The sequence below is a fragment of the Lissotriton helveticus genome, chromosome 7, assembly GCF_964261635.1.
Source record: "Lissotriton helveticus chromosome 7, aLisHel1.1, whole genome shotgun sequence".
In the NCBI taxonomy this organism is placed as follows: domain Eukaryota; kingdom Metazoa; phylum Chordata; class Amphibia; order Caudata; family Salamandridae; genus Lissotriton; species Lissotriton helveticus.
The window spans coordinates 1,776,966,557-1,776,993,818 of record NC_136068.1 but is presented as its reverse complement, the minus strand read 5'-3'; the positions used below and the strand labels follow the sequence as shown (position 1 = coordinate 1,776,993,818).

The window sequence follows — 27,262 nt, the reverse complement described above, 5'->3', positions numbered from 1 at the left end:
GGTCGGGGGTGGGGTAATGGTGGAGGTGGAAAAGGAGAGGGGAGCGTTCTGTATCCTTTGTTTACCTCGAACGCTTCTGCTGCGACTTGCTCCTGGCTGGAGCGACCGTCTAGTGACCGTCTGTTCCCCCTCCCTAAAAGAACAACGATTAGTGTGAACCTACAACGCTGCTTAGTATCACACCTTCCCTGCTTCCACCACCACTGCTGAGGGCTTTACATGAGCACCGGTTGCAGACACATCCAGTCACGGGGGATTGAGTGATTTGCATTCAAATTATTGCCTATCTGTGAAGCGCGAACATGCCCGATGTTCTTGGAGCGCTTACATGAGCACCGGCTGGTTACACCTTCAGGCAAAGGGGTATTACGTGATTAGCATTCCGTGTAATTGCCTATTTATATACCGCGAACTTGACCGAAGTTCTTGGAGTGCTTTACATGAGCACCGGTTGCCTACACATTCAGGCACGGGGTAAAGTGTATGCTTTATTTTCCACGTTTCTAAGCGTGTTAAGGATGATTATTGGTCACTAAACGGCTTCTGCCAACACCCAGGACAGAACCGGGAACCTATACATCTTTAGTCTAACGCTCTCCGAACTGAGCTATTTCGGGCACTTTTATTTGCATTCCAAATATTGTCTATTCATATAGCGCGCACTCGACACAAAGGTCTTGGCGCACTTAACATGAGCACCGGTTGCTTACACCTTCAGGCACGGGCGAAAAGTGGATGGGTTATTTTTCACTTTTCTTAGCATGGTAATGATGATTATTTAGTCTTGAACGGCTTCTGCCGAACCCAGGATCGAACTGTGAACCTTTAGCTCTTTAGTCCCACGTTTTCCGAAATGAGCTATTCCGGGCACTTTGCTTTGCTTTCCAATTATCCAATAGTTGCTTATTATATAGCGTGACTCGACCCGCAGGTCTTGGCGCGCTTTACTTGAGCACCGGTTGCTACCCATTCAGGCACGGGAGATTAAGTGCTTAGCGCGGCCACAAGGCACGAACCCTGGTTACCCGCACCAGAATACAATCTGCCAACTGCAGCGGGCTTCTTCACGGCCCCCGTGGCCACCGCAGCTCTCCTTTAACAGCTGGGGCATAGGAGGCCATCCCAACACAGCATGCACCCATCCCCCATCAGCCGCAGCACCGCACCACGCCCATGGTCCGAGAAGGGCCACACAGCTTGCACAACCTGTACCTGTGCGGGGGTCCGTAGGCCGTGCACGCCGGCAATGGTACCTACATGTGCTTGGCACGCATAGGGTGACCAACTGGCATTGGTGCAAATTCAGGACGGTGAGTGTAAAAATTCAGGACAAAGGGTCAAAATTCAGGACACAAATTCAGGACAGGAGTCAAAATTCAGGACACAACTTCAGGACAATAGGTAAGTTTTACAGACACATCAGAGGTCGCGCAATAGTATATAATTAAGCCCAGCCATTTCCAAACATATTCAACCATTTGCAAACCTATCCATCATGTATCCTTCCATCTATCATTTCACTCATCCATCCCTTCATCCATCATTTCACTCATCCATCCATTATCCATCCATCCACTCTTTCACCCTATCCATCTGTACACTTATCCATCCACTCTTCATCCCATCCATCCATTCACTTATCCATCCAGCCATTTACCCTTTCACCAATCCAGCCATCCTTGCACTTACTAATCCTTCCACCCATCCACTCTTTTAGTCATCCATCCATCCTCCCTTTCTCTCTCCATCGACCCTTTCACTTAGCCATCCTTCCATCCATCCATCCACCCACCCATCCATCCATCCATCTACTCATCCACTCATGATTCCATCCATTGACCCTATCACTCATCCATCTATCATTTCACTCCTTCACACATCTATTCATCCTTTTGTCCATCTACCCTCCCTTTCACTCACTCATCCATCCTTACATCCACCCTTTCACTCACACGTACATTCATTCACCCATGCACTTATGAATCCATCCATTCATCATTTCACTCATCCACCCACCCCCTCATCATCCATCCACCCTTCTCCTCATCATCCATCCTTTCACCCACCCCCTCATCATCCATCCATCTCCTCATCATCCATCCATCTCCTCATCATCCATCCATCCCCTCATCATCCATCCTTTCACCCACTCTCCATCAATCCTTTCACCCACCCACTCATCATCCACCCATCCTTCCCCTGATCATCCATCCATCCTTCCCCTCATCATCCATCCATCCATCCATCCTTTCACCCACCCCCTCATCATCCACCCATCCTTTCCCTGATCATCCATCCATCCTTCCCCTCCATCCATCCCCTTATCCATCCATCCTTCCCTTCATCCATCCTTCCCCTCATCCACCCATCCTTCCCCTCATCATCCACCCATCCTTCCCCTCATCATCCACCCATCCTTCCCCTGATCATCCATCCATCCTTCCCCTCATCATCCATCAATCCATCCTTTCACCCACCCCCTCATCATTCATCCATCCTTCCCCTCATCATCCATCCTTTCACCCACCCCCACATCATCCATCCATCCACCCTTCCCCTCATCATCCATCCTTTCACCCACCCCCACATCATCCATCCATCCATCCATCCTTCCCCTCATCATCCATCCACCCCCTCATCATCCATCCACCCCCAAATCATCCATCCACCCCCTCATCATCCATCCACCCCCTCATCATCCATCCTTCCCCTCATCATCCATCCATCCATCCTTTCACCCACCCCCTCATCATCCATCCATCTCCTCATCATCCATCCATCCCTTCATCATCCATCCTTTCACCCACTCTCCATCCATCCTTTCACCCACCCACTCATCATCCACCCATCCTTCCCCTGATCATCCATCCATCCTTCCCCTCATCATCCATCCATCCATCCCTCCTTTCACCCACCCCCTCATCATCCACCCATCCTTTCCCTGATCATCCATCCATCCTTCCCCTCCATCCATCCCCTTATCCATCCATCCTTCCCTTCATCCATCCTTCCCCTCATCCATCCATCCTTCCCCTCATCCATCCATCCTTCCCCTCATCCATCATCCATCCTTCCCCTCATCCATCATCCATCCTTCCCCTCATCCATCATCCATCCTTCCCCTCATCAATCTATCCATCCATCCTTCCCTTCATCCATCCATCCATCCTTCCCTTCATCCATCCTTCCACTCATCCATCCATCCTTCCCTTCATCCATCCATCCTTCCCTTCATCCATCCTTCCCCTCATCCATCATCCATCCTTCCCCTCATCCATCTATCCATCCATCCTTCCCCTCCATCCATCCCCTCATCCATCCATCATTCCCCTCATCCATCCTTCCCCTTATCCATCCATCCTTCCTTCCCCTCATCCATCCATCCTTCCCCTCCATCCATCCATCCTTCCCCTCATCTATCCTTCCTTTCATCCATCCATACATCCATCCTTCCCCTCATCCATCCATCCTTCCACTCATCCATCCATCCTTCCCCCTCATCCATCGTTCTCCTCATCCATCATCCAGCTACCCTTCCACCCATACATCCAGCTATTTACATTTTCTCTCATCCATCCTTCCCCTCACTCATCAATCCATCAATCCTCTCATTATCCATTTATTCAAACTTTCATTCATCCATTCACCCTTTCACTAATTCATCCAGCCATTCACCCGTCCCTTCACTTCACTTACTTACTCGCCCACCTTTCCATATTAATTTTGAGCTGAGCCCTTCTGAATAGATGCCCCCTGCTCCTGAAGCTGCAGCCCCCCTCTGTCACCTTCAAGCATGAGCCAGCTCATCAAGGGCTGAAGTCAAGGGCTGAAGGTGTGAGGGTTGCCATCCCGCTGTACCTCTCCAATGCTGCGGGGTATCTGAGCTTTGGAACAGCATCGGTGTCAAGAAGGGAGGTGGATGGAAGCTGTGCCTGGTTAAAATTACGGGCAAATGGCGTCCGTTAAAGAATCCTTCACGGACAACGGACAGACGGCCAAAATTACGGACTGTTCGTGAAATTTTCGGACGGTTGGTCACCCTACACGCAAGCAACCCACACAGCAACAGCTGGCCGTGGACTATTGGGGGGGGGGAGGGGGAGGATGCTTTAGCACGACTTCCCGCCAACTCGGTAAACCCCCGCCTGGCCCCGCTCAAGTGCTTCGACCCTGGGCGCAGCTGCCGGGATGGCGCTGCAGCTTTGCCCACGCCACTGATTGAAGCTGCAGCTGGCTCGAAGCCATCGCTGGAAGAGCGTCCCATGCCTCCGTGCTTTCCCCGCAAAGTCCCGCACTGCCCCCAGTGGCATACACAATTTATAAAGGAGAAATGTAATTCTCGTTTCCCTGATGTAGTGATCCTTTTATCTGTATCTAGGCTTCTTTTTGCCCCTATGAGGGACGTATGTGATCCTCGTCCCATTTTTTTATTTGTTTTCTGGACTAATTACCTGGACTTCTTTTCCCATTTCTGTGGGGACTGAATGTTATCTTGTTCTCTTCATTCTATGGCCCTTGTGAGGACGCCATCTATATGCAGCATTCACCAGATAATATGCTGCACTGCTACATACTTATAAAGATTCAAAGGCGAGACCTATTGGCTATGCCAGTGCTTCTTTTTAGAAATTGATTCGCTGTCACTAACGGCTGGTGCAGTATCTCAGCATTCAGCCCTGGTCTGAAACCTCCAGGCCACGGTGCCATTCATCTTACTGACTGGGGAAGAATGAACGGTCGAGTGAGCCCATCACTATTATGGCCTGACTTGCAGTTCGCACACAGGTCTTATTAGCAGATCCCTAAACGACTAAGCTAACCAACTTCTTAATCAATGGAAAAGTCATTATGAGGGCATTACTAGAACGTTCTTCAGAGAACATAACAAAATCGTTGTACACTGTATCCAGCACATAATGACAAGTAAATTCACATTCTTGTAAGTCTCTAAAACATGCTAGCCAATCTGCGTAATTCTAACACAATCTAGCAGCCTACAGATTGGCAAATCTCTGATGTCTTCTATGAGACAACAGAGTAACACAGCCTTGCAAAACCTGCCTTAGATGCTTACTAGTTGCTGCTGAACTCGGGTCCGACCTGCACACCCTGGGAAGGAATCCGAGTGATCGGCAGCTAGACTGCTGATGGGGTGGGAGAGGGTAGAAAGATGCCAAGAATCACTGCTTTCAGTGGTGGTCAATGGCAGATATGGGGGCAGAGGGGGGGGTAGGGGGTTCTGCATGTGACCCTCCCATGTGTCACCTGCTCCTTAATTACAAGAAAAGACCCTCCGTTTGCAGGGAAAGCTGTCATGAATCGTCTTTGTTGCTGCAGCTCCTTCAATGAGCTACCATCTTGAACTGGGGTGTAGCTCCTTCCCCTCCAATCCTGATTCCTGATAGAGCTGGGGCTTACACAGTACGTCCTCACCACATGAGAGATAAGCTTGGTCGTCATTGGAATGATATATGCAGAATTGATATTACACTGCAAAGACACATACGTTTGCCTCTACTGTATCTTTGTCTCACATATGATGTCCAATTGGTGGCTCCGACATGATCCTAGGCTGATGTGGCCCCTTTCTGAACAACTGTGTAATATCCTTCATTTGTTATGTAATGTATTTTAAACCTCCTGCTCAGCCAGTGCCTGTGCTCTGTGCTCCATAGAATGTTGGGTTTCTTGATGTGCCTCGGAATGCTGGAACACAGAGAGGTGAAGGGACAGTTTAGCACGGGCTGAGCAGTGTACAGGCTGCTCCTGGTGGTGCTCTCCTTCACAACTTATCTACTTGTTGTTCTGAACTATTCAACATGTTACCTGCTTGTTTAAATGATCTTTAAATACTACCTTCCTGCGTGTGACCTCCTCACTACATTTTATTGGCGACGACTTGGTTAAGAATCTACGTGTTACATCTGTTCTTCAGAGACCTGTCAAAGAAAAACAGGACCTGGAGATGGCACAATCCACAGAGACTACAGTTGCGACAACCAGAAGAAGTACACAAGGAGGTATCCACAGAAACATGAAGCAGAAATATGTGTGTTCCTCGCAGAACCAAAATGACGACAACAAAGAAGAAACATCTTTTACACAGAAAAGAAGACAACAATACAAGTAAGATGAAGCATTACGCCGTTCAGCCCAATCAGTGTCCTCACCATGGTACAGCCCTAGCCCAGGGGTGCTGTGCCTATGTACTCTACAATATTTGGACATAGGATTTATCTCTACAGCCTGTTGTATGCTTTCTACAACTTTCAGTCACCTGTCTATTCCACCAATATTTCAAAACTGTGGTAAGAGGATGTGGTTGTGGAAGGTCTGTCTCCATTCTACATTAAGCAGTATGGGAGTTTCCAGTGTCTGTCTTGTAACTGTGTGGCTGACACTGTTGGAATGCTCTCCCTACATTGTGTGACTGTGCACATTCTGCTGACTTTCGTTTGGGGTTGCACTAGTGTTGACTGCTGTGTTGGTTCACGACCTATTTCTGAGGTGGCATCATCTAATGTGTAAAGGCTTCAACCTTTGCCTCATACATCGTGCTGGAATCACCCTTCATCTACAAGGTTCCTGTGCTCGTGGGACGCAAATCTGCTGTATACTTGTGAGGGATAACATTTGAGGCAATTGACTCTTTGGACACATTTTATGTCGTTGTCAGAAGAGGAATGCCTACAGGTCATCGCGCTGACCTGGACTTCTCCTCCCTGCCAAGATAAACTATTGCTGTCCGTTTGCCTACCGCTCCAGGTATTTTTGTGTGTGTTTCTTGCATACATTCCTCCTTTGTGTCTTGTTACACTTCCCCTGACAATGCCACCATGGTGAGTTTTTTTTCCCTAGATGAATTCTGCTCAGAATCCAACATCCAGGCTGCTGCTTGACCGTTGAAACTGTTATTTTCCCAGTTGGAATGCAAACAATTTTGTTGTTCTGTTACGCGCATTCCTACCTCCATTCTTCAGCGCATGCTCCCCTCACGTCAAGTCTTTGTTGCTAGGCAGCTTCGTGTGCTGCACTGGGACGCTTGGTCACTGCAACGCACTGGGAGCCACCCAGCGCTGCGTATTTTACGTGCCGCCATCTTTGTAAGGTGTTCAAGTTTCTCTGCCAAGATAACGGGAAGCAGGCAGCGCTTTCACCACAATGCTGACTCTGGAGGTGTTTTGTGCTTTCCATATCCGAGATTCTCACTACTCGGTATGCCTGAACGTAAGAAACAGTATCCTGCTTTGGTCCCCCATCATCAATTTCATGAGGTGAGAGGAGCCGAAAACTTGCAATCGGGCGCCCGCATGAAAACTCTGCATGGGTCGTTCTCAACCTTATACCCACATTAGTGACCACTTTCGTCTCTTTCCTTCAATCAATCAGAACATTGTTAACACTACTTACCCGTGAGGGTCTCAAGGCGCTGCTACTGCTCGTACAGCCAGGTCTTGAGTAGTCTCCTGAAGGTTAGCAGGTCCTAGGTCTGCCCTAGGAGGATGGGGAGGGTGTTCTAGGTCTTGGCGTCGAAGTGGGAGAATTATCTGCCACCGGAGGTTGCCCTTTGAATGCGGGGGACGATGGCGAGGGCGAGGTCGGCGGAGCGAAGCTGGTGGTGTAGAAGGTGAGTCGTCTGTTGAGGTATGCCGGTCCGGTGTTGTGGATTGCCTTGTGCGTGTGGGTGAGGAGCTTGAAGGTAATCCTCTTTTTGACGGGAAGCCAGTGTAGGTCTCTCAGGTGGGGTGTGCTGTGGTTGCGGGGAGGGATGTCGAGGATCAGGTGTGCAGAGGCGTTCTGTATATTGTAGTTGTTTCAGGAGTTTGGCCGAGGCTCCTGCATAGAGGGCGTTTCTGTAGTCCAACCTGCTGCTGACGAGGGCCTGACTGACCGTTCTTCTTGTTTCGGTGGGGATCCACCTGTAGATCTTGCAGAGCATGCGGAGGGTGTTGAAGCAGGAGGACGAGACGGCGTTGAGCTGTTTTGTCATGGAGAGATTAGAATCGAGGATGAACCCCAGGTTGCGCGCATGGTTGGTGGGTGTTGGTGCTGTTCCCAGTGCGGTCGGCCACCAGGACTCGTCCCAGGCCAAGGGGGTGGAGCCGAGGATGAGGTTTTCTGTCTTGTCGTAGTTCAACTTCGGGCAGCTGTTCTTCATCCACTCGGCAAGGGCTTGCATTCCTTCATGGAGGTTGGTTTTGGTGGTGAGGGGGTCCTTGGTGAGGGAGAGGATCAGCTGGGTGTCGTCGGCGTAGAAGATGATGTTGAAGTCGTGCAATCGGGTGACGTGGGCGAGCGGTGCCAAGTAGATGTTGAACAATGTTGGGTGAGGGACGAATCCTGGGGTATTCCGCAGATGATCTTGGTGGCTTCGAAAAGGAAAGAGGGGAGGTGGACGCTCTGGGTTCTGCCAGAGAGAAAGGAGGTGGTCTATTCCATAGCTTTGTCTCGGATCCCAGCGTCGTGGAGGCGTGTGTGTAGGATGCGGTGGCAAACAGTGCCGAAGGTGGCTGACAGGTCCACGAGGATTAGAGCCGCAGTTTTGCCATTGTCCAGCAGGGCCTTGATGTCATCGGTGGCGGCGATGAGAGCAGTTTCTGTGCTGTGTTTGCTGCAGAACCCGGACTGAGACAGGTCTAGGATGCTGTTCTCCTTGAGGTAGCGGGTCAGTTATCTGTTGACGATCTTCTCGATGACCTTCGCTGGGAACGGGAGCAGGGAGATGGGTCGGAAGTTCTTGAAGTCCTTTGGGTCAGGCTTGGGTTTATTGAGTAGGGCGTTGATCTTGGCGTGCTTCCAGCTCTCCGGGAAGGTTGCTGTCTCGAAGGAGATGGCCTTGCATAGATGGGGTGCGATGGTGGCACTGGCTTTGTTGAAATGTGGTGTGGGCATAGGTCTGATGGAGGGCCAGAATAGATGGTGTTAATGATTTTGATGGTGTTGTTGTTGTTTATGTTGGTCCAGGTGAGGAGGGGATCGGTGTTGTTGGTGGCTGTGGTGTCGGAGGTCTCGGGGGCTGTCGGGCAGTCATGGTGTTGAAGCTGTCATGGATGTCTGCGATCTTGTGGTGGAAGAATGTGGCTAGGGAGTCGCACAGGTCTTGCGAAGGTGGGATGTTGTTAATGTTGGAGCTGGGGTTGGAGAGTGCCTTCACGATGTTGAAGAGCTCTTTGCTGTTGTGTGCGTTGCTGTCTAGGCTTTCTTTGAAGTAGGCCCTTTTGGCGGATCTGATGAGGTGATGGTGTCTGGGGGGGTGGCGTTCTTGTGGGCTGCATAGCTGTCTGTTTGTTCACAGTGCCAATTCTTCTATAGTTTTTGGCAGGTTTGCTTGGAGTCCTGAAGGTCCCCGGTGAACCAGCTGGTTTTCTTGTTGGTGTGTCAGTTGGAGGGTTTCTTGGTCAGGGCGAGAGTGTTGGCGCAGTCATCGATCCACTGTCTGAGGTTGCGGGTGGCGATGTCTGGGTCAGTGGGGTCAACTGGTGGGCTTCGGGCAAGGGAGGTGTTTAGCTGGTCTTCGGTGACTTTACTCCAGCAGCCGCGAGGGATCTGTTGGGTGCGGTGGTGTGTGGTGGGTTTCTAAAGGTGAAGTGGATGCAGCGATGGTCGGTCTAATGGAGTTTGGTGGTGTGGCTGAAGGGGACTTGGGAGCTTGTGGAGAAGATGGGGTCAAGCGTGTGGCCAGCAGAGTGGTGTTGTCCGAGGTTGGCGATGTTGTCAATGAAGGTGGTGGAGTTGGTGTTGTTCTTGAGGTGGAAGTTCAGGTCCCCGAGGAGGACGTAGTCTGTGGAGGCGAGGACATGTGTACTGACCAAATCAGTGATGGAGTCGCTCAACTGTGGCCGGGGTCTGTAGATGAGGGTTCCTCTGAGGGTGGTGTTGGGATCGGTGTGGATCTGGAAGTGCATGTGTTTGGCGGTGCTGAGGGTGTTGTCAGTGTTGGTCGAGACTCAGAGAGTGTTCTTGTGGACGATGGTGATACCTCCTAATGTTCCGTTGTTGCGGTCCCTGCGGGTGATCTTGTAGCCGTCAGGGATGGCTATGGCGATGGCGATGTCAGGTGCCGAGGAGGGGTTCATCCAGGTCTCTGTCAGGAAGGCGACATCTGGGGAGGTGGAGTCGAGTAGGTCCCAGAGTTCGACGGCGTGTTTGCGGGTGGAGAAGGTGTTGAGTAGAATGCATCTGAGGTGGTTGCGTTCTTTCTCGGTGGGTGGATTGGCGGTTCGGATGCTGGTGAAGTTGCAGTTCTGCCAGGAGAAGGGTCGTTGGGTGTGCTTTGGGGAGGCCAGGAAACAGGTGTGTGATTGTCTGGTGTAGAGTACGTGGAGGGTGCTGGCATCGGAGCGGTGATGGGCGTTGTGGCGTTTGTTGGCACCAGGGTGTCTGGCGCCGGCCACGGTCCAGGCGCGGACGGGTGCAGACGGGCTTGCCTTCAGCAGCCGCCATATAAGGGGAGGTGGAAAGGAAGAGCAGCTGAGAGGCGGGAGCGGGGCGGCAAATAGGCGAGCAGGGGGGTCAGGTCGCAGGGGACGCAGCGGCGGGAACGGGAGGAAGAACAGGGTACATAGGGCAAAAGGGGACACAATCAGCAAAAAACTGTACAAAAAAGATACGGGCAACAGAACAAAGGCGAATACAATAATATAAATACCAAGCACAGGCACAGACATAGAAGGCAGAACGAGCGTAATGAGCAGTGAGCCTCGAACTACCAGCAGCGGCAGCAGCGGGGCTTGGGGGCACGACACACAGTTGGTGCTGTGCGGCGTGGGGAGCGGCCTAACCTGAAAAACAGGGTCAAGGGTAATTTTCCTCACCAACCGCCATATAGGGGGAGGTGGGAGGGAGGAGCAGGTGGGAGCGGGCGGCGAATGGGTGAGCGGGGGCGGGCTGCAGGGGACGCAGCAGCGGGAATGGGAGGAAGAGCGGGGTACAGAAGGCAAAAGGGGACACAATCAGCAAAAACAGTTAAAAAAAAGAAGGGTTGTTGCCAAAGAGTATAACCTCGGTTTTCTCAGCATTTAGCTTGAGACAGTGCATTTTCATTCAGCTACTGACTGCTGTCATACAGTTGTGCAACTAGGAGGAAGTAGCATCTATGTTGTTCGAGGCTGCCACCACAATTTGGGTGTCGTCTGCATAAGACAGAGGGGAAAAACCAAAAGATCTAATCAGAGGGGCAAGTTCTGAAACATAAATATTAAAAAGCAGAGGACTCAAAGATAATCCCTGTGGAACCTCACAAGGGAGTAAAAAGGAACGGGAAGAAAAATTCTCCAACGTAACTGAATGGTTTCTGTTAGTCAGGGATGATTGGAGTAGAGCCAATGCTTTGTCGGCAATGCCCAATTTACTGAGACAGTTGACAAGAGTGACATGGTCAACCGTATCAAAGGCCATCGACAAGTCCAAAAGCATAAGTGCTGCAGAGACCCCTTTATCCAGGATAGTTCTTAGCTCATCTGTTGTTTTTATTAGAGCCGTCTCGGTGCTGTGTTCGGCCTTAAAGCCGAACTGAGAAGGATCTAACAGATGATTATCCTCAATAAACTTTGATAGTTATGTGTTTATCAGTTTTTCCACCAATTTGGCCGGAAAAGGTAACCTGGAGATGGGACGGTAATTGGCTGTATTATCCAGGTCTAAATTTGTCTTCTTCAAGAGCGGCCCTTTTCCAAAGATCAGGAAAGATACCTGTGCTGAAAAGGTCATTGAAGATGTTGGCTAAAGTTGTTGCAATGAGAGCTGGTATTTGTGATGACTGTGAGGTAAGGTGCTGTGTGTGTGACTGTATTTGCTGAGGGTTGGTGGATGCTTGCCTGAACTGTTTCATCATTTGACATGGGGAGGCCTTAAAGGTCTTATGTTTGGGTTTTATAGCTTGACAAATGTGTAACGGTTTTTTGCTGAGTGTGTCTTCTGTTGCCTTCTATACCCTGCTCTTCCTCCCGTTCCCGCCGCTGCGCCCCTGTTGCCCACCCCCCTTTTTGGAACCCAGCATGCTGGCCAACAGAGATGGGAACTCCTCCCACTCCTGTACAAAAAGCAAGAAATCTGGGCATAATAATAGACGACAATTTAAGTTTTAATAAACAAATCAGGTTGGTTGTCTCGGACAGCATTAAAAAGATTCTTCAGTTTATTCCTATGACAGTTGTCTCTTTTTATTGATCTTATCGAAATTGGACTACTGCAATGGTCTTCTTGCCAAACTTCAAAAACAACATATGAAGAAACGTCAGAGTGTACAGAATTCGGCAGCCAGGCTTGTCTTCAACTTGCCTAAATCCCACCCAGTTTCATTTGCCATCCAGGAATTGCATTGGCTGACGGTTGCAAACCGTATCTAATTTAAGGCATTATGCCTTACTTTCAAAGCCCTGCTATATAAAAAAATGATTTAATGGTATGTTCCTAATAGAGAACTTCGCTCTAAAAAGGCCATGACAATGCCCTGCTCCAGGTACAAGAGACAAAAATGGGGAGGCAGTTGTTTTACCACTGAAACCCCTGCCCTGTGGAACAGTTTACCTATAAACATAAGGCAGCTCCAACGCTGTTGAGTTTCAGGAAGCTAATAAAAACCTGGCTTTTCAATTCTTAGGTGCATAATTACTCTCAGCACCAATTACGCTCGCCTGACTGCCACTCAAACAGCGCCAAGACACCTATGGGTATTCGAGCGCTTTAGAAACATTTTAACATAACATAACATATACTAATGAACTGTAAAGCTAATCTCTGGTGCTCGGTAAGGATTCTGAGTACAAGCGAAGGGGCTTTACCTAGGATTATGGTGCCATTCCCTTCAAAGCAGCTTGGAGATTCATCTAGGCATCTCACAACAGCAGCGTTCTGTGGGGAGCACTGGTCCTTCGAGGTACTGACGCAGGAGTAACATTCAAGATTACTGAGGTCTTGAGTTCTGTTTTCTGAAAGGAAAGAAATAGAAACATGTTTCTTATCATCCCAAGACAACATAGCATGTTTATATCAGCGCTGTCTGAACACACAAGGCACTAGTAAGGACAACGCTGGGCAAACCGGTAGCTCCAGTGTTAGGGATTCTTATAGCAAACTCTGTTTCACTAGCAATATATTACATCAGAGCAAAGAGATTTATGCTCTCTTTGCTACAGGGTTTTAAACCCCAATTAACCTTTGGAAAGACCGGAGCCACAAAACATTATTCCATGAATAGAGGTGACTTACCTAAGCTTTGTGAATCAGGTCCCAGGCAGGAAAATCTGGGTCACATTTAAGAAACATCAATTTATACTGTGGACCACACAGTACATCTCCAGTAATGATGTCATTGCGCCACTATCATTATGCATTCTACACTGTTCAATCTAGAATATGTGGTCCATATAGACAACTAGGCTAAAATACCTTGGTTCAAATTTGTGATTGACTACCCTTTCCCATTAAGGCCTGATGACGTGTTTGAGGGATCGGATACTCCGTTACAAACGTGACAGATATCCTGTCTGCCATATTTCAAGTTCCATAGGATATAATGGAATTGAAATACAGCCGACGGGATATCTATCATGTTTATGGAGTATCCCATCCATCAAACTCGTAATCAGGCCCTAAGTATTTTATCATAGGTTTTCTCTCATCTTATTCTTTATCAACAAGAGCTAAAGATGTTTGAAGGACATGTTTCACCGCAGGGATTTGTTTGAAATATTTAGAATGTTGAGACCATGTTGTCAGACGATGGCTGTGATGGGGGCCATGTAGATGTTGAAGAGGGTCGGGCTCAGTGAGGACCCCTGTGGGACTCTGTCAGACTCCACAGGTGATTTTCGTGGGATCGGGGAGATAGGGTGGCAGTCTGATTCTTTGGCTTCTTCTGGTTAGGAATGATCGGATCCAGGCCTGTTCCTTGTGTGCCAGCTTCGTTCCATCTGGTGACTAGTCTGGCGACTAGTGTTCGGTGAGAGACAGTGTTGAAGGCCTCCGACAGGTCGAGTAGGATGAGGGCTGAGTGGCCTTGGTCCAGTAGGGTGCGAATATCGTCTGTGGCAGTGTGTAGGGTGGTCTTGGTACTGTGGTTGCTTCACAGTCCGGATTGGAATGGGTCGAAGATGGCGTTGTCTTATAAGAAATGAGTCAGTTCCCTGTTGACTGTTTTCTCTGCAGCTTTGGCTGCAAAGGAAAGGGGCGAGTTTGGCCAGTAGATCTTGTAGGTGGGCTTCTTGAGCAGGGGCCTGACTTCTGCGCGCTTCCAGATGTCAGGGAAGGTGCCAGTTTTGAAGGTGGTGTTGATGGTGTGTTGTTGTTTGAGTCGACGGTGGCCGCGGGTCTGTGGTAGATGTGAGGAGGGCAAGGGTCGGTGGGTGCCTTTCATAGTCGAGGCGGTGTCTTCGGTCGTGGTCGGTATACAGTTGGAGATGGTGGGCTGGCTGGTGTCTTTTGGGGGGCGGAGGGCCGGCTGCATGCCCTCCTTAACAAGAATTGTATGTGTATGATGGACCCTCTCCTGAAACTCTTTCCCACATTGTTCTTGGTGGCTGCACTTCACTGTAGGAAATAGGGCCCAGATTTACAAAGATTATTTGCCAGGTTTCTGTTAATTTGTAACACAGACCTGATGCTAAATCTTTTTTGGTATTTACGAAGAAATGCAAATGGCTCCTTCTGTTGCCTGCTTAAAAAAGGTAAAAGAGTGCATTTCACACTGCCTTGCATTACTCTGCATCAGCGAGACATTGCATGAGTGGTGCCAAAGTGTCCCATGCATCCACCCATGGATTTTGATACAACCTCATATCTGCAAAGACGTGTAAAGATGGATTTCCTTCAAAATCCAGCAACTCCCTGAGGCTGGAATAAAAAGGAAAAATATCTTTATTTCTCATTGTAAGTTTCTCTTTGCATGTACGTGCATTCTGCACAAAAACTATCCTCTCCATAACCTGTTTGCTCTTTGTGCAGGAGTGGTTTAGTTGGGTGCAAGCAGAAGAAACATCTCTGGAAGGCAACTACCTGAGTAATACAGACCGACGTGGAGTACGCACCGGACCGCCTTGCCGCTATTTTTTCATGAGGTCAGAAAGAAAAGGCTAGATGCCGTTTTAGGTAGGCATTCTTGTATTTGTGTTCACAGATGTGTAGGCTGGAAGGAGACTATAAGAACAGGATTTTTGAGTGGCTGCGCATAGTGGGCATGTCGTTAGTGTATTGAAGGCATGCCCACCTATACCAAACCACACTCAGTGCCAGTCATGATGTCCATCTATCTCCAGACTTGGCTGCTCACATCCGAGTGAGGTTCTCAAGAAAGGAGTTGCTTAACCTCTGCAGTGAGTAGCTGGCCATTGATAAATTGATAGGTGGCAAGAATGTATGGCCTAATTCTAATGCGTATTTTCTATATACAGACAGTTGATTTGGGAAGGTCAGTGAGGGACAGATCTCATGAACAGCTTCTCTTAGTCGCCATTTCAGCTAGATAAGGCACAAGTCAGGAAAAAAGGCAAGGACATGCAGTATTTTAAGACGTCACCTTATCAGGTAGCAAAGGGAAAGCTCAGGCCAAGCACTATCTGAAGTGTACACTCATAAATGCTCAGTCGGTGGTTAAACAAGCCACAGAGGTCTACGAGCTACTGACATAAGAGTAGGTTGGATGTTCTTTTTGTTACTGATACATGTTCTTGAATACATATTCCTGACATATAGCAGTAATATCTGCACAGGATGTAGTAGTCTTCTTCTCCAACGCTTTCTCAGATATGGTGGTGGAGTGGCAGTAATAGTGGATGCCTAGTACAGGATGAGAAAACTCACATTAGTGGACTTCCCCTTCGTGATCTTCCAAGTTTCTCAACTGCATTCCCTGCCTCTGGGCTTCTGAGCAGTATAATTCGCTATTGACCGCCGGATCAAATTGAATCCTTTAGCAACCTTTTTTTACATGCTATACTTCCTTTATCTTCGGAGCATGATCATTTTATAATAGTGAGAGATTTTGATATATGGGCAGAAATCCCCCTGGGTCTGTTTGCTGACGGAATCATGGACGGTGTGGCAGTTTTAGATCTCCATCAACAAGATCAAGGATAAGCAGGTCAGAAAGGACATACACTGTGTAAGGAAGTGCCCTTTTTGCGTAATCAACCATCCCCACTTTCTGCTGGATTTTATTTCTGTTGTAAAGACTCAGTACACCAGGGCGCTGACGTCCAGCACTCACCGTGTGTGCTGTGTCCCCTAAAAATGCGTTCAATTGACTAATCCCTGTAGGAGAGTGGGGTCTGCAATCCTATGGTCACCCCAGATTTTTGCTTTTTGCTTCACTGGTTTACGACTTTCCCTGGCTGTGGGCCTGCTAATCAGACCCACAGCCTAGCTGTTCTCTCTCTAAATTGACAACCATGTACTTTAGGTGCATTTACCAATTGGTACTGGGCCACCTTATCAGTCCCTGTACACAGGGCATAGGTGTACCCAGGGCCTACCAGGGGCTGACGCATGTATTATGCCACCCCTGGCTGGCCATATAAATCTGACACAACTGGCTGCACGACAGCTGGGGCAAGGTGGTGTAAACACCCTTTGCTGTAGATATAGTATACCTATATCTAACCCTAAAATGGACACATATATTCCTATCAGTCACTCCTATGGAAGGCCTTATCAATCCTGAAGGCAGAGTGCTTGGAATTATGTGAGATGGTACTCTGGCATGAGCTGAGCCCGTTTACAGCTTGCGGAACCAAGTCCTAATAGCTGTTCCATGAGAACGCTATACCATATACTCTTAAGTGCATTATCAACCTCGCGGTTAAATGCTAACTCTGGTATAAACATATCGAGTAAGGTGTCATACGATTTGGAATACTACCCCCTCGCCAATTCTGGCGACGGGGGTAGCATTCCACCCTTCTAGAGGGACACGACATGTATGTAACTGTGAACCCCGGTTAAAGTTAACTCGAGCCTCAGCATCACAAAATGGATGCTGCCACCACAGACACAAGTCTGACCTCCTGCTGCTGGGAGTCCTTCCAGCAAGGATGGCTTGGACAAAGGGTTTCCTGCCTTGGGAGGTGCTAGCACTACCCCAGACAGGATTTTGTGTATTGAGGTAGGGAGGCCTGAAAGGAATGAGACATGCCTGGGGCACACAAGGTGCCCTGTGCATACACCGGTTCAAACCAGTTGCTGGGGCATCCCAGCCCCAGCTCTGGCGGGAAACCGGACAAAGGATAGGGGGTGTAGCCACCCCCCTTGCTGGTCCCACCCAGGGGAGGGACCTAGTCAGTAGTGCAGCCCCCTTTAGGAGAATAAAGGTAGGAGCTGGTCCCATTCCAAATTAGATTATCCTGAACTATTCTGCAAGAAGAAACTCTGGCCTTCGACGTTCTGCTCCACAGAAGACTGAAGAATCTCCCTTGTGGACAATGAGTGTCCACCCTGCAACTGCAGGCACCATCAAGCATCCAGCGGCTTCTCTTTGTCGTCTTCCCTCGAGGATCCAGACTTCAGAGCCCGACAAGACCCGGATTCCCAGACCTCTCCGACCTCTACCTACTTCTGCAGCAAAGCTGAGACCCGTGGGTGCGACGAGACACGTGGGACCAGCCATCTTGAACGAACCTGCACTTTGCTTCCAGCACAACTCCCGAGGTAAACTCGACCGAGTGCTTTGGGGACTGAGAAGCCCCAGCCCCGAGCAGCCCCTGCACCGAAGATCAGCCCTCCAGCATCCACGAGATCTGCGTGGGGCCCTTCTGCTTTGTTGCTGCTCGACGCGTTGTCTGGTCACTTGCCGGCTGGCTAGTGACCTCCCAGACAACAAACCTGTGAATTTCCACTGCTGATCTGGTTGCTCCAGATTGGCCCTTGCTCCCTTCCAAAAGAGGGGCACCCCGGACTCTCATAGTGTACATCAGACGCTTTCTTCACTCACCGCGTGGGTTGCCTTTGCCAAGGCCTGTTGCCTCCAATCCCGGATCCAACACTGCCGACAGCGAGAGCCTGCGTGGGACAGCTTGTGCCTCCAGCCTGGTCATCGAAGACACCTCCTGGTCCACGTGGCTGCAGAGTCAAGCGTCCACTCTTCACCTGATTGCGACGTCGACATCTGGTTCCTTCCTGGTTCCACTCCAGTCACTGGCTAGTGACTGTGAACATTGTCCCCTCTGCTTTCAGGTCTCCTTCTTCAACAATCCACCCTTGGATTGCATCAGACATCTTCCTCCTGGTCGCCTGCAGCATCTTTTCTTTCAGGCTCTATAGACTTCAACGCGAGAACCTGACGCACTTTGACACCTATGCACCCGCAGCCCGTGGGTGAGGTAACGAGAGCATTTTGGTGCTCAAGGGTAGTTTAACTGTCCTAGTGTCCAGTTCCACAGTCGTTGTTGTTCTAACTAGTCAGGATTGTCCGTACTCACCTTTTCTTTGAACTGTACTGTCCATAGACGTTGTTACGCATCTCGCGTGTGAGTTCACACTCTGCACACGCGTTCCGTGGGCCTCCTAGTACTTACCTGAAGTTAGTATAGCGTGGTCCCATCGATCCTACAGCCTCTGGACAGCTCCATTCCTTTTACTGACTCTCACATTCCACTTACTTAGTATATGGTTTGTCTTGCCTCTAGGGCACCATTGTAATTTTGTGCGACTTGTAGTATTTTTCGTAAGAGATTGTCATGTGCTTAGCCCTCTGACCTCATAAAGAGTTCAGAGGTGTTGTTATTAATAAATATACTGTTTATTTTCATAACAACCTGTGTGGTGTCCTTTCACTTGGTATTCAAGGGGTTATATTGTGGTAAAACAGCTGGCTTCACATGCCAAAAGACTTTAGCCTAAGACTGCTTTGTCCATGCTACCATTAGGATAGCTGGTCTATAAGGTTGACTTACAACCAATCACCATAAGGGTTGTTTGGACGGATACAAGGTGATCACTAGAACTAGTGAGCATCATATATCAGGCCAACTTCTCACATTGGTGTGCAGCGGTTGGGATTTGAGCTTGCTGTTTTTACCACGTATAATCTTGAAATATCATTTGAAAGATCACATAAGGTACCTAGGTACATATAACAAGCTTAGAAATACTCTGAGTTCTACTGAACCAGCTGTTGTAGTAGAAAAGGCCTAGCACACCCTGACTACAACTCTTAGCAAGGGATCAGTAGGAAAACCCATAGTGTAGGTAGGTGCATCACTTACACCTCACTAGAAGCATGTCTACCCATGGAGAGTCTTCAGAGACTCCCCAAGTGGTTAGTGACCCTCCACAGGTCCTTTCCAGGCATGCAGCTCTCAGTTTCCAGGAGATGAGACAATTGTGTACCTCCAGGAAATTGAAACAGGGTTCTAACCCTACCACTCCCTTTTTGTTAGGTCTCTTAGAGACATATGATGCTAGAAAGGCTTCTAACACAGATGGGAGCATGCCCCCCTTAGAAGGTACCCTTGGAGATCCAGACCTCCCTGAAACAGAGAATGTAGAAGAGGAGGAGGAAGAAGAGGACACCTCTGGGGATGAGGCAGACAAAGGCCCTGAGTTAGTCAGCAGGCTTACTAGGGCCAACTTAGACCTACATAGGGAAGGATCTGGGGGACCCCCAGTACTGACCCTGAGCAGGCCTAACTTTGGAGTTAGAAGAGATAGGTCTCATTCTAGGGACTCCAATAGATCTGTGCACTCTCATGCATCTGCTCAGAGGAGAATGACTTCTCCCCAGAGGAGAATGACTTCCCCTCAGAGGAGAGAGCATGAAGCAAGGATGAGACAGGCTAATCTGAAGATCCAGATGGAAGAACTTGCCCTTGCCAAAGAAAAGCTTGCCTTTGCTAGAGAGCAACAGTTAAGTGGGGTAGCCCCCACTGGTGGCAGCACTATCCCTAGGTATAGAGACAGGAGGTTTGATAATAGACACCTGAGTAAAATAGTGCCCCCCTATAAGACAGGGGATGAAATCCACAAGTGGATGACTGCTTTGGAGAGAGCCTGCAAAGTACAGCAGGTACCCCAGAGTCAGTGGGCAGCTATATTGTGGCTCTCCTTTGAAGGTAAAGGTAGAGACAAGCTCCTCGCTGTTAGAGATGAGGATGCTAATGATTACCAAGTCTTGAAACTTGCTCTGATTGATGGGTTTGGCTTAACCACTGAACAGTACAGGTTGATGTTCAGGGATACCCAGAAAACTCAGGCTCAAGATTGGACTGACTTTGTGGATTGTGCCACTAAGGCTCTGGAGGGCTGGTTACTGGGAAGTAAAGTTACTGATTACACAGGATTGTATAATCTAATTATGAGAGAGCAAATCTTAAATAATTGTCAGAACCAGTTGTTGCATCAGCACTTGATTGACTCAGATCTGACCTCTCCCCAAGAATTGGGAAAGAAGGCAGACAGATGGGTCAGGACATTGGTCAAGCAGCAGAACCAGAACCAGGGTGGTGGCCAGAAGAAAACAGACCAGAAGGGTAATGAGAATAAGCAAAATGACCAGAAGTCTTCAACAGGGCCCCAACAACCTAAGGAGGGTGGGTCCCAAACTTCCCAAAAGAAGAAGAATGATGGTCCTAAGAAACCAGGGTGCCAATACTGTAAAAGTAAAACTCACTGGTTTAGTGAGTGCACCAAGAAAGGCCAAACTCCTACCACTACTGTCCCTAAGACACCTGCACCCCCTAGTACAGTTAGTAGTGGTAGTGTACCTCCCAAGGCTATAGTTGGGTTAACCCTGGGAACTGAGGTGGGTTCTGACTTAGTTAGAATTCCTACTCAGGCAGTTCTTGTTTGTACTGGGGACATGGATATGACCCCTACTGTAAGTCCTAGTACTCTGGGCAAATACAGGCAAACGCCTTTAATCAATGGAAAAATGGCTCAGGCCTACAGGGACACATGTGCCAGTATCACTATGGTGACACCAACATTTGTGGACCCTGACCAGATCATGCTAGGTTCAGATTACCTAGTGACCAATGCTAGCAATGTCACTACCAATCACAGTATGGCAGTTGTTAATTTCTCCTGGGGAGGGTAACTGGCCTCAAAAAGGTTGTAGTTAGTTCAGACCTCCCAGTAGATTGTCTTTTGGGCAATGATTTGGAATCCTCACTGTGGTCAGATGTGGAGTACAGGACTCATGTAGAAATGCTAGGTCTCTCCTCACATGTGCTTGCTGTGACTAGGTCACAGGCCAAGAAATGCCCAGCTGAACTAGTGCTGGATCCTGGAAGAATGGACCAGACACTACCCAAGAGAAAGAGCAGTAGGGGTAAGGTTGACCCTTCCCCCTGCCTCAGGTTGAGGATCAGCTCTCTCAGGAGACTGACCCCAAGACCCCAGAAGGAACTGTCCTAGAAGAGCTTGAGCCTGAACAGGTTGAGTTTCTTGGGACATGGGGACCTTCCAGGGCAGACTTGAGGCAGGCACAGTTAGACTGTTCCTCTCTTGAACCCCTCAGACAGCAGGCTGCTGTTGAGGCTGCAGGGAATGCTACAGGTGCCCATAAAGTTAATTGGGAAGATGGACTCCTATACGCTGAGGCAAGAGACCCCAAGCCTGGTGCTACCAGGAGGCTGGTCATCCCCTTGTCTCTTAGAGGTTTCCTTCTCACCTTAGCCCATGAGATTCCCCTTGGAGGTCACTTAGGCCAGAACAAGACTTGGGACAGGCTTGCCCCACACTTTCACTGGCCTCATATGTCTGAGGACACTAAAGAGTTTTGTCGCTCATGTGTCACCTGCCAAGCCAGTGGCAAATCAGGTGGCACAACAAAGGCCCCCCTTATACCACTACCTGTGGTGGGGGTTCCCTTTGAAAGAGTAGGGATTGACATTGTTGGACCAATGGATCCCCCAACAGCATCTGGGCACAGATTTATACTGGTGGTAGTGGATCATGCCACCAGGTATCCAGAAGCTATTCCCCTTAGGACCACTACAGCTCCTGTTGTGGCCAGGGCCCTACTTGGAGTTTTCTCCAGAGTGGGGTTTCCTAAGGAGGTTGTCTCTGACAGAGGTGCAAACTTCATGTCAGGATACTTGACTGCTATGTGGAAGGAGTGTGGTGTCAATTATAATTTCACCACCCCCTATCACCCACAATGCAATGGGCTTGTTGAGAGATTCAACAAGACCCTCAAAGGGATGATAAAAGGATTACCTGAGAAGCTCAGGCGAAGATGGGATATCCTTTTACCCTGCCTCCTGTTTGCTTACAGAGGTCCCACAGAAGGGGGTTGGTTACAGCCCTTTTGAGCTTCTGTTTGGGCATCCTGTAAGAGGACCCCTATGTCTTGTGAAGGAAGGATGGGAGTTACCTCTCAAAAAGCCTAAGCTTGACATAGTGGACTATGTACTTGGTCTCCGCTCCAGGATGGCAGAGTACATGGAGAAGGCATCTAAAAACCTTGAGGCCAGCCAAGAACTTCAAAAAGCTTGGCATGACCAAAAGGCTGTCCTAACTGTTTACCATGCAGGACAGAAGGTGTGGGTGTTGGAGCCAGTGGCCCCAGCAGCTCTCCAAGACAAATGGTCTGGACCCCATACCATCATTGAGCAAAAGGGAGAAGTCACCTACTTGGTGGACATGGGAACTCCCAGGAGCCCCCACAGGGTGCTTAATGTAAACAGGCTCAAGGCATTTGTCAACAGGGAAAACATGGGCTTGCTCATGGCCACAGATGAGGGGCAGGAGAAAGAGAGTGACCCTCTCCCAGACCTGCTCACTCAGAACCCGGATGATGGGTCAGTAGATGGTGTAGTCTTTTCTGACAGCCTCTCTGCTCATCAACAAGAGGATTGTAAACAGGTTCTTCAATCCTTCAGGCAAATGTTCTCACTGACCCCCAGTCAGACAAACTGGTGCACCCATGAGGTGGACACTGGTGACAGTCTGCCTGTCAAGAGTAAAATCTACAGGCAACCGGACCACGTCAGGGACTGCATAAAGAAAGAAGTCCAAAAGATGTTGGAATTGGGAGTCATTGAACCCTCAGAGAGCCCTTGGGCTAGTCCTGTAGTTCTAGTGCCTAAACCTCACACCCAAGATGGTAAGAGAGAGATGAGGTTTTGTGTAGACTACAGGGGTCTCAATGCTGTCACTAAGACAGATGCCCATCCAATACCTAGGGTAGATGAACTGATAGATAAGTTGGCTTCTGCAACTTTCTTAAGTGCATTTGACCTAACAGCTGGTTATTGGCAGATCAGGTTAGCTGAGGATGCCAAGGCCAAAACAGCATTTTCTACCCCAGGAGGTCATTACCAATTTGTGGTGATGCCCTTTGGTTTGAAAAATGCACCTGCCACTTTTCAAAGGTTGGTGAACCAAGTTCTCACTGGGTTGGATGACTTCTGTGCAGTATATCTAGATGATATTGCTGTCTTTAGCTCCACCTGGGAGGATCACCTGATCCACCTGAGGAACGTTTTGGAGGCCCTGCAAAAGGCAGGCCTCACTATCAAGGCTACTAAGTGCCAGATAGGGCAGAGTCAGGTTGTGTACCTGGGCCACCTTGTGGCTGGAGGCCAGGTTCAACCACTGGAGAGCAAGATACAGGCCATAAAGGACTGGGCTCCTCCAACCACCCAGACACAGGTCAGAGCATTCTTGGGCCTGTCTGGTTACTATAGAAAGTTTGTCACAAATTATGGGTCCATTGTGACACCACTTAATGACTTGACAAGCAAGAAAATTCCAAAGAAAGTTCAGTGGACAGTTAGCTGTCAGAAGGCATTTGATGACCTAAAGCAGGCCATGTGTACTGCACCTATTCTCAACAGTCCTGACTACTCCAAAACCTTCATTGTCCAAACAGATGCATCTGAGTTGGGTGTGGGAGCTGTTCTTTCTCAACTGAATATTGATGGTCATGACCAGCCCATTGCTTTTATAAGCAGAAGGCCGACCCCTAGAGAGAAACGTTGGTCAGCTATTGAGAGGGAGGTCTTTGCTGTGGTTTGGGCCCTGAAGAAGTTGAGGCCATACTTGTTTGGAACTCACTTCAAGATTCAGACCGACCATAAGCCCCTCTTATGGCTAAATCAGATGAAGGGTGAAAACCCCAAACTTCTTAGGTGGTCCATTTCCCTACAGGGGATGGACTTTACAGTGGAGCACTGGCCAGGGACTGACCATGGCAATGCAGATGGTCTCTCCAGGTATTTCCACTTAGAACAGGAAGACTCACCTGGTCAAGGTTAGTTTAATGTCCCTAAGTTTGGGGGGGGGGGGTTATGTAGGAGAGTGGGGTCTGCAATCCTATGGTCACCCCAGATTTTTGCTTTTTGCTTCACTGGTTTACGACTTTCCCTGGCTGTGGGCCTGCTAATCAGACCCACAGCCTAGCTGTTCTCTCTCTAAATTGACAACCATGTACTTTAGGTGCATTTACCAATTGGTACTGGGCCACCTTATCAGTCCCTGTACACAGGGCATAGGTGTACCCAGGGCCTACCAGGGGCTGAAGCATGTATTATGCCACCCCTGGCTGGCCATATAAATCTGACAACTGGCTGCACGACAGCTGGGGCAAGGTGGTGTAAACACCCTTTGCTGTAGATATAGTATACCTATATCTAACCCTAAAATGGACACATATATTCCTATCAGTCACTCCTATGGAAGGCCTTATCAATCCTGAAGGCAGAGTGCTTGGAATTATGTGAGATGGTGCTCTGGCATGAGCTGAGCCCGTTTGCAGCTTGTGGAACCAAGTCCTAATAGCTGTTCCATGATAACGCTATACCATATACTCTTAAGTGCATTATCAACCTCGCGGTTAAATGCTAACTCTGGTATAACATTATCAAAACATATCGAGTAAGGTGTCATACGATTTGGAATACTACCCCCTCGCCAATTCTGGCGACGGGGGTAGCATTCCACCCTTCTAGAGGGACACGACATGTATGTAACTGTGAACCCCGGTTAAAGTTAACTCGAGCCTCAGCATCACAAAATGGATGCTGCCACCACAGACACAAGTCTGACCTCCTGCTGCTGGGAGTCCTTCCAGCAAGGATGGCTTGGACAAAGGGTTTCCTGCCTTGGGAGGTGCTAGCACCACCCCAGACAGGATTTTGTGTATTGAGGTAGGGAGGCCTGAAAGGAATGAGACATGCCTGGGGCACACAAGGTGCCCTGTGCATACACCGGTTCAAACCAGTTGCTGGGGCATCCCAGCCCCAGCTCTGGCGGGAAACCGGACAAAGGATAGAGGGTGTAGCCACCCCCCTTCCTGGTCCCACCCAGGGGAGGGACCTAGTCAGTAGTGCAGCCCCCTTTAGGAGAATATTGGTAGGAGCTGGTCCCATTCCAAATTAGATTATCCTGAACTATTCTTCAAGAGGAAACTCTGGCCTTCGACGTTCTGCTCCACAGAAGACTGAAGAATCTCCCTTGTGGACAAGGAGTGTCCACCCTGCAACTGCAGGCACCATCAAGCGTCCAGCGGCTTCTCTTTGTCGTCTTCCCTCGAGGATCCAGACTTCAGAGCCCGACGAGACCTGGATTCCCAGACCTCTCCGACAACTACCTACATCTGCAGCAAAGCTGAGACCCGTGGGTGCGACGAGACACGTGGGACCGGCCATCTTGAACGAACCTGCACTTCGCTTCCAGCGCGATTCCCGAGGTAAACTCGACCAAGTGCTTTGGGGACTGAGAAGCCCCAGCCCCGAGCAGCCCCTGCACCGAAGATCAACCCTCCAGCATCCACGAGATCTGCGTGGGGCCCTTCTGCTTTGTTGCTGCTCGACATGTTGTCTGGTCACTTGCCGGCTGGCTAGTGACCTCCCAGACGACGAACCTGTGAATTTCCACTGCTGATCTGGTTGCTCCAGATTGGCCCTTGCTCCCTTCCAAAAGAGGGGCACCCCGGACTCTCCTAGTCCGCACCAGATGCTTTCTTCACTCACCGCGTGGGTTGCCTTTGCCAAGGCCTGTTGCCTCCAATCCCGGATCCAACACCGCCGACAGCGAGAGCCTGCGTGGGACAGCTCGTGCCTCCATCCTGGTTGTCGAAGACACCTCCTGGTCCACGTGCCTGCAGAGTCAAGCGTCCACTCTTCACCTGATCGCGACGTCGACATCTGGTTCCTTCCTGGTTCCACTCCAGTCACTGGCTAGTGACTGTGAACATTGTCCCCTCTGCTTTCAGGTCTCCTTCTTCAACAATCCACCCTTGGATTGCACCGGACATCTTCCTCCTGGTCGCCTGCAGCATCTTTTCTTTCAGGCTCCATAGACTTCAACGCGCGAACCCGACGCACTTTGACACCTATGCACCCGCAGCCCGTGGGTGAGGTATCGAGAGCATTTCGGTGCTCAAGGGTAGTTTAACTGTCCTAGTGTCCAGTTCCACAGTCGTTGTTGTTCTAACTAGTCAGGATTGTCCGTACTCACCTTTTCTTTGTACTGTACTGTCCATAGACGTTGTTACGCATCTCGCGTGTGAGTTCACACTCTGCACACGTGTTCCGTGGGCCTCCTAGTACTTACCTGAAGTTAGTATAGCGTGGTCCCATCGATCCTACAGCCTCTGGACAGCTCCATTCCTTTTACTGACTCTCACATTCCACTTACTTAGTATATGGTTTGTCGTGCCTCTAGGGCACCATTGTAATTTTGTGCGACTTTTAGTATTTTTCGTAAGAGATTGTCATGTGCTTAGCCCTCTGACCTCATAAAGAGTTCAGAGGTGTTGTTATTAATAAATATACTGTTTATTTTCATAACAACCTGTGTGGTGTCCTTTCACTTGGTATTCAAGGGGTTATATTGTGGTAAAACAGCTGGCTTCACATGCCAAAAGAGTTTAGCCTAAGACTGATTTGTCCATGCTACCATTAGGATAGCTGGTCTATAAGGTTGACTTACAACCAATCACCATAAGGGTTGTTTGGACTGATACAAGGTGATCACTAGAACTAGTGAGCATCATATATCAGGCCAACTTCTCACAATCCCTGACTGGCATACTCAAAATTACCTTAAGTCGCTTGTATGTGGTACCCCTTGTACCCAGGATCTGTACGTAGAGCATGCTTCCACAGTCCAGTCTGCTAGTGATGAGGGACTGCATGACTATCCTTCTGGTGTCTGCCGAGAGCCTCCTGAAGAGCTTGCAGAGCATCTAATGGGTGTGGAAGCAGGGGGATGAGACTGCGTTGACTTGCTTCTCCATTGATAGCTTGCTATCCAGGATAATTGTGAGGTTGCGGGCATGGTCTTCTGGAGTGGGGGTGTGCTGAGCTCCACAGGCCACCATGCA

The 27,262-nt window shown here is 49.2% G+C and overlaps 1 protein-coding gene across 1 annotated transcript in view; it reads right to left on the bottom strand.

Annotated features, from left to right (window-relative positions):
- Positions 1 to 27,262, bottom strand: part of LOC144770766 (ly6/PLAUR domain-containing protein 3-like) — a 181,407-nt gene that overhangs the window by 83,033 nt on the left and 71,112 nt on the right. Inside the window, exon 4 of the mRNA XM_078655515.1 lies at positions 12,783 to 12,929. Within this exon, the coding sequence (XP_078511641.1) occupies positions 12,783 to 12,929 (147 nt within the window). The remainder of the gene's footprint in view (positions 1 to 12,782; positions 12,930 to 27,262) is intronic.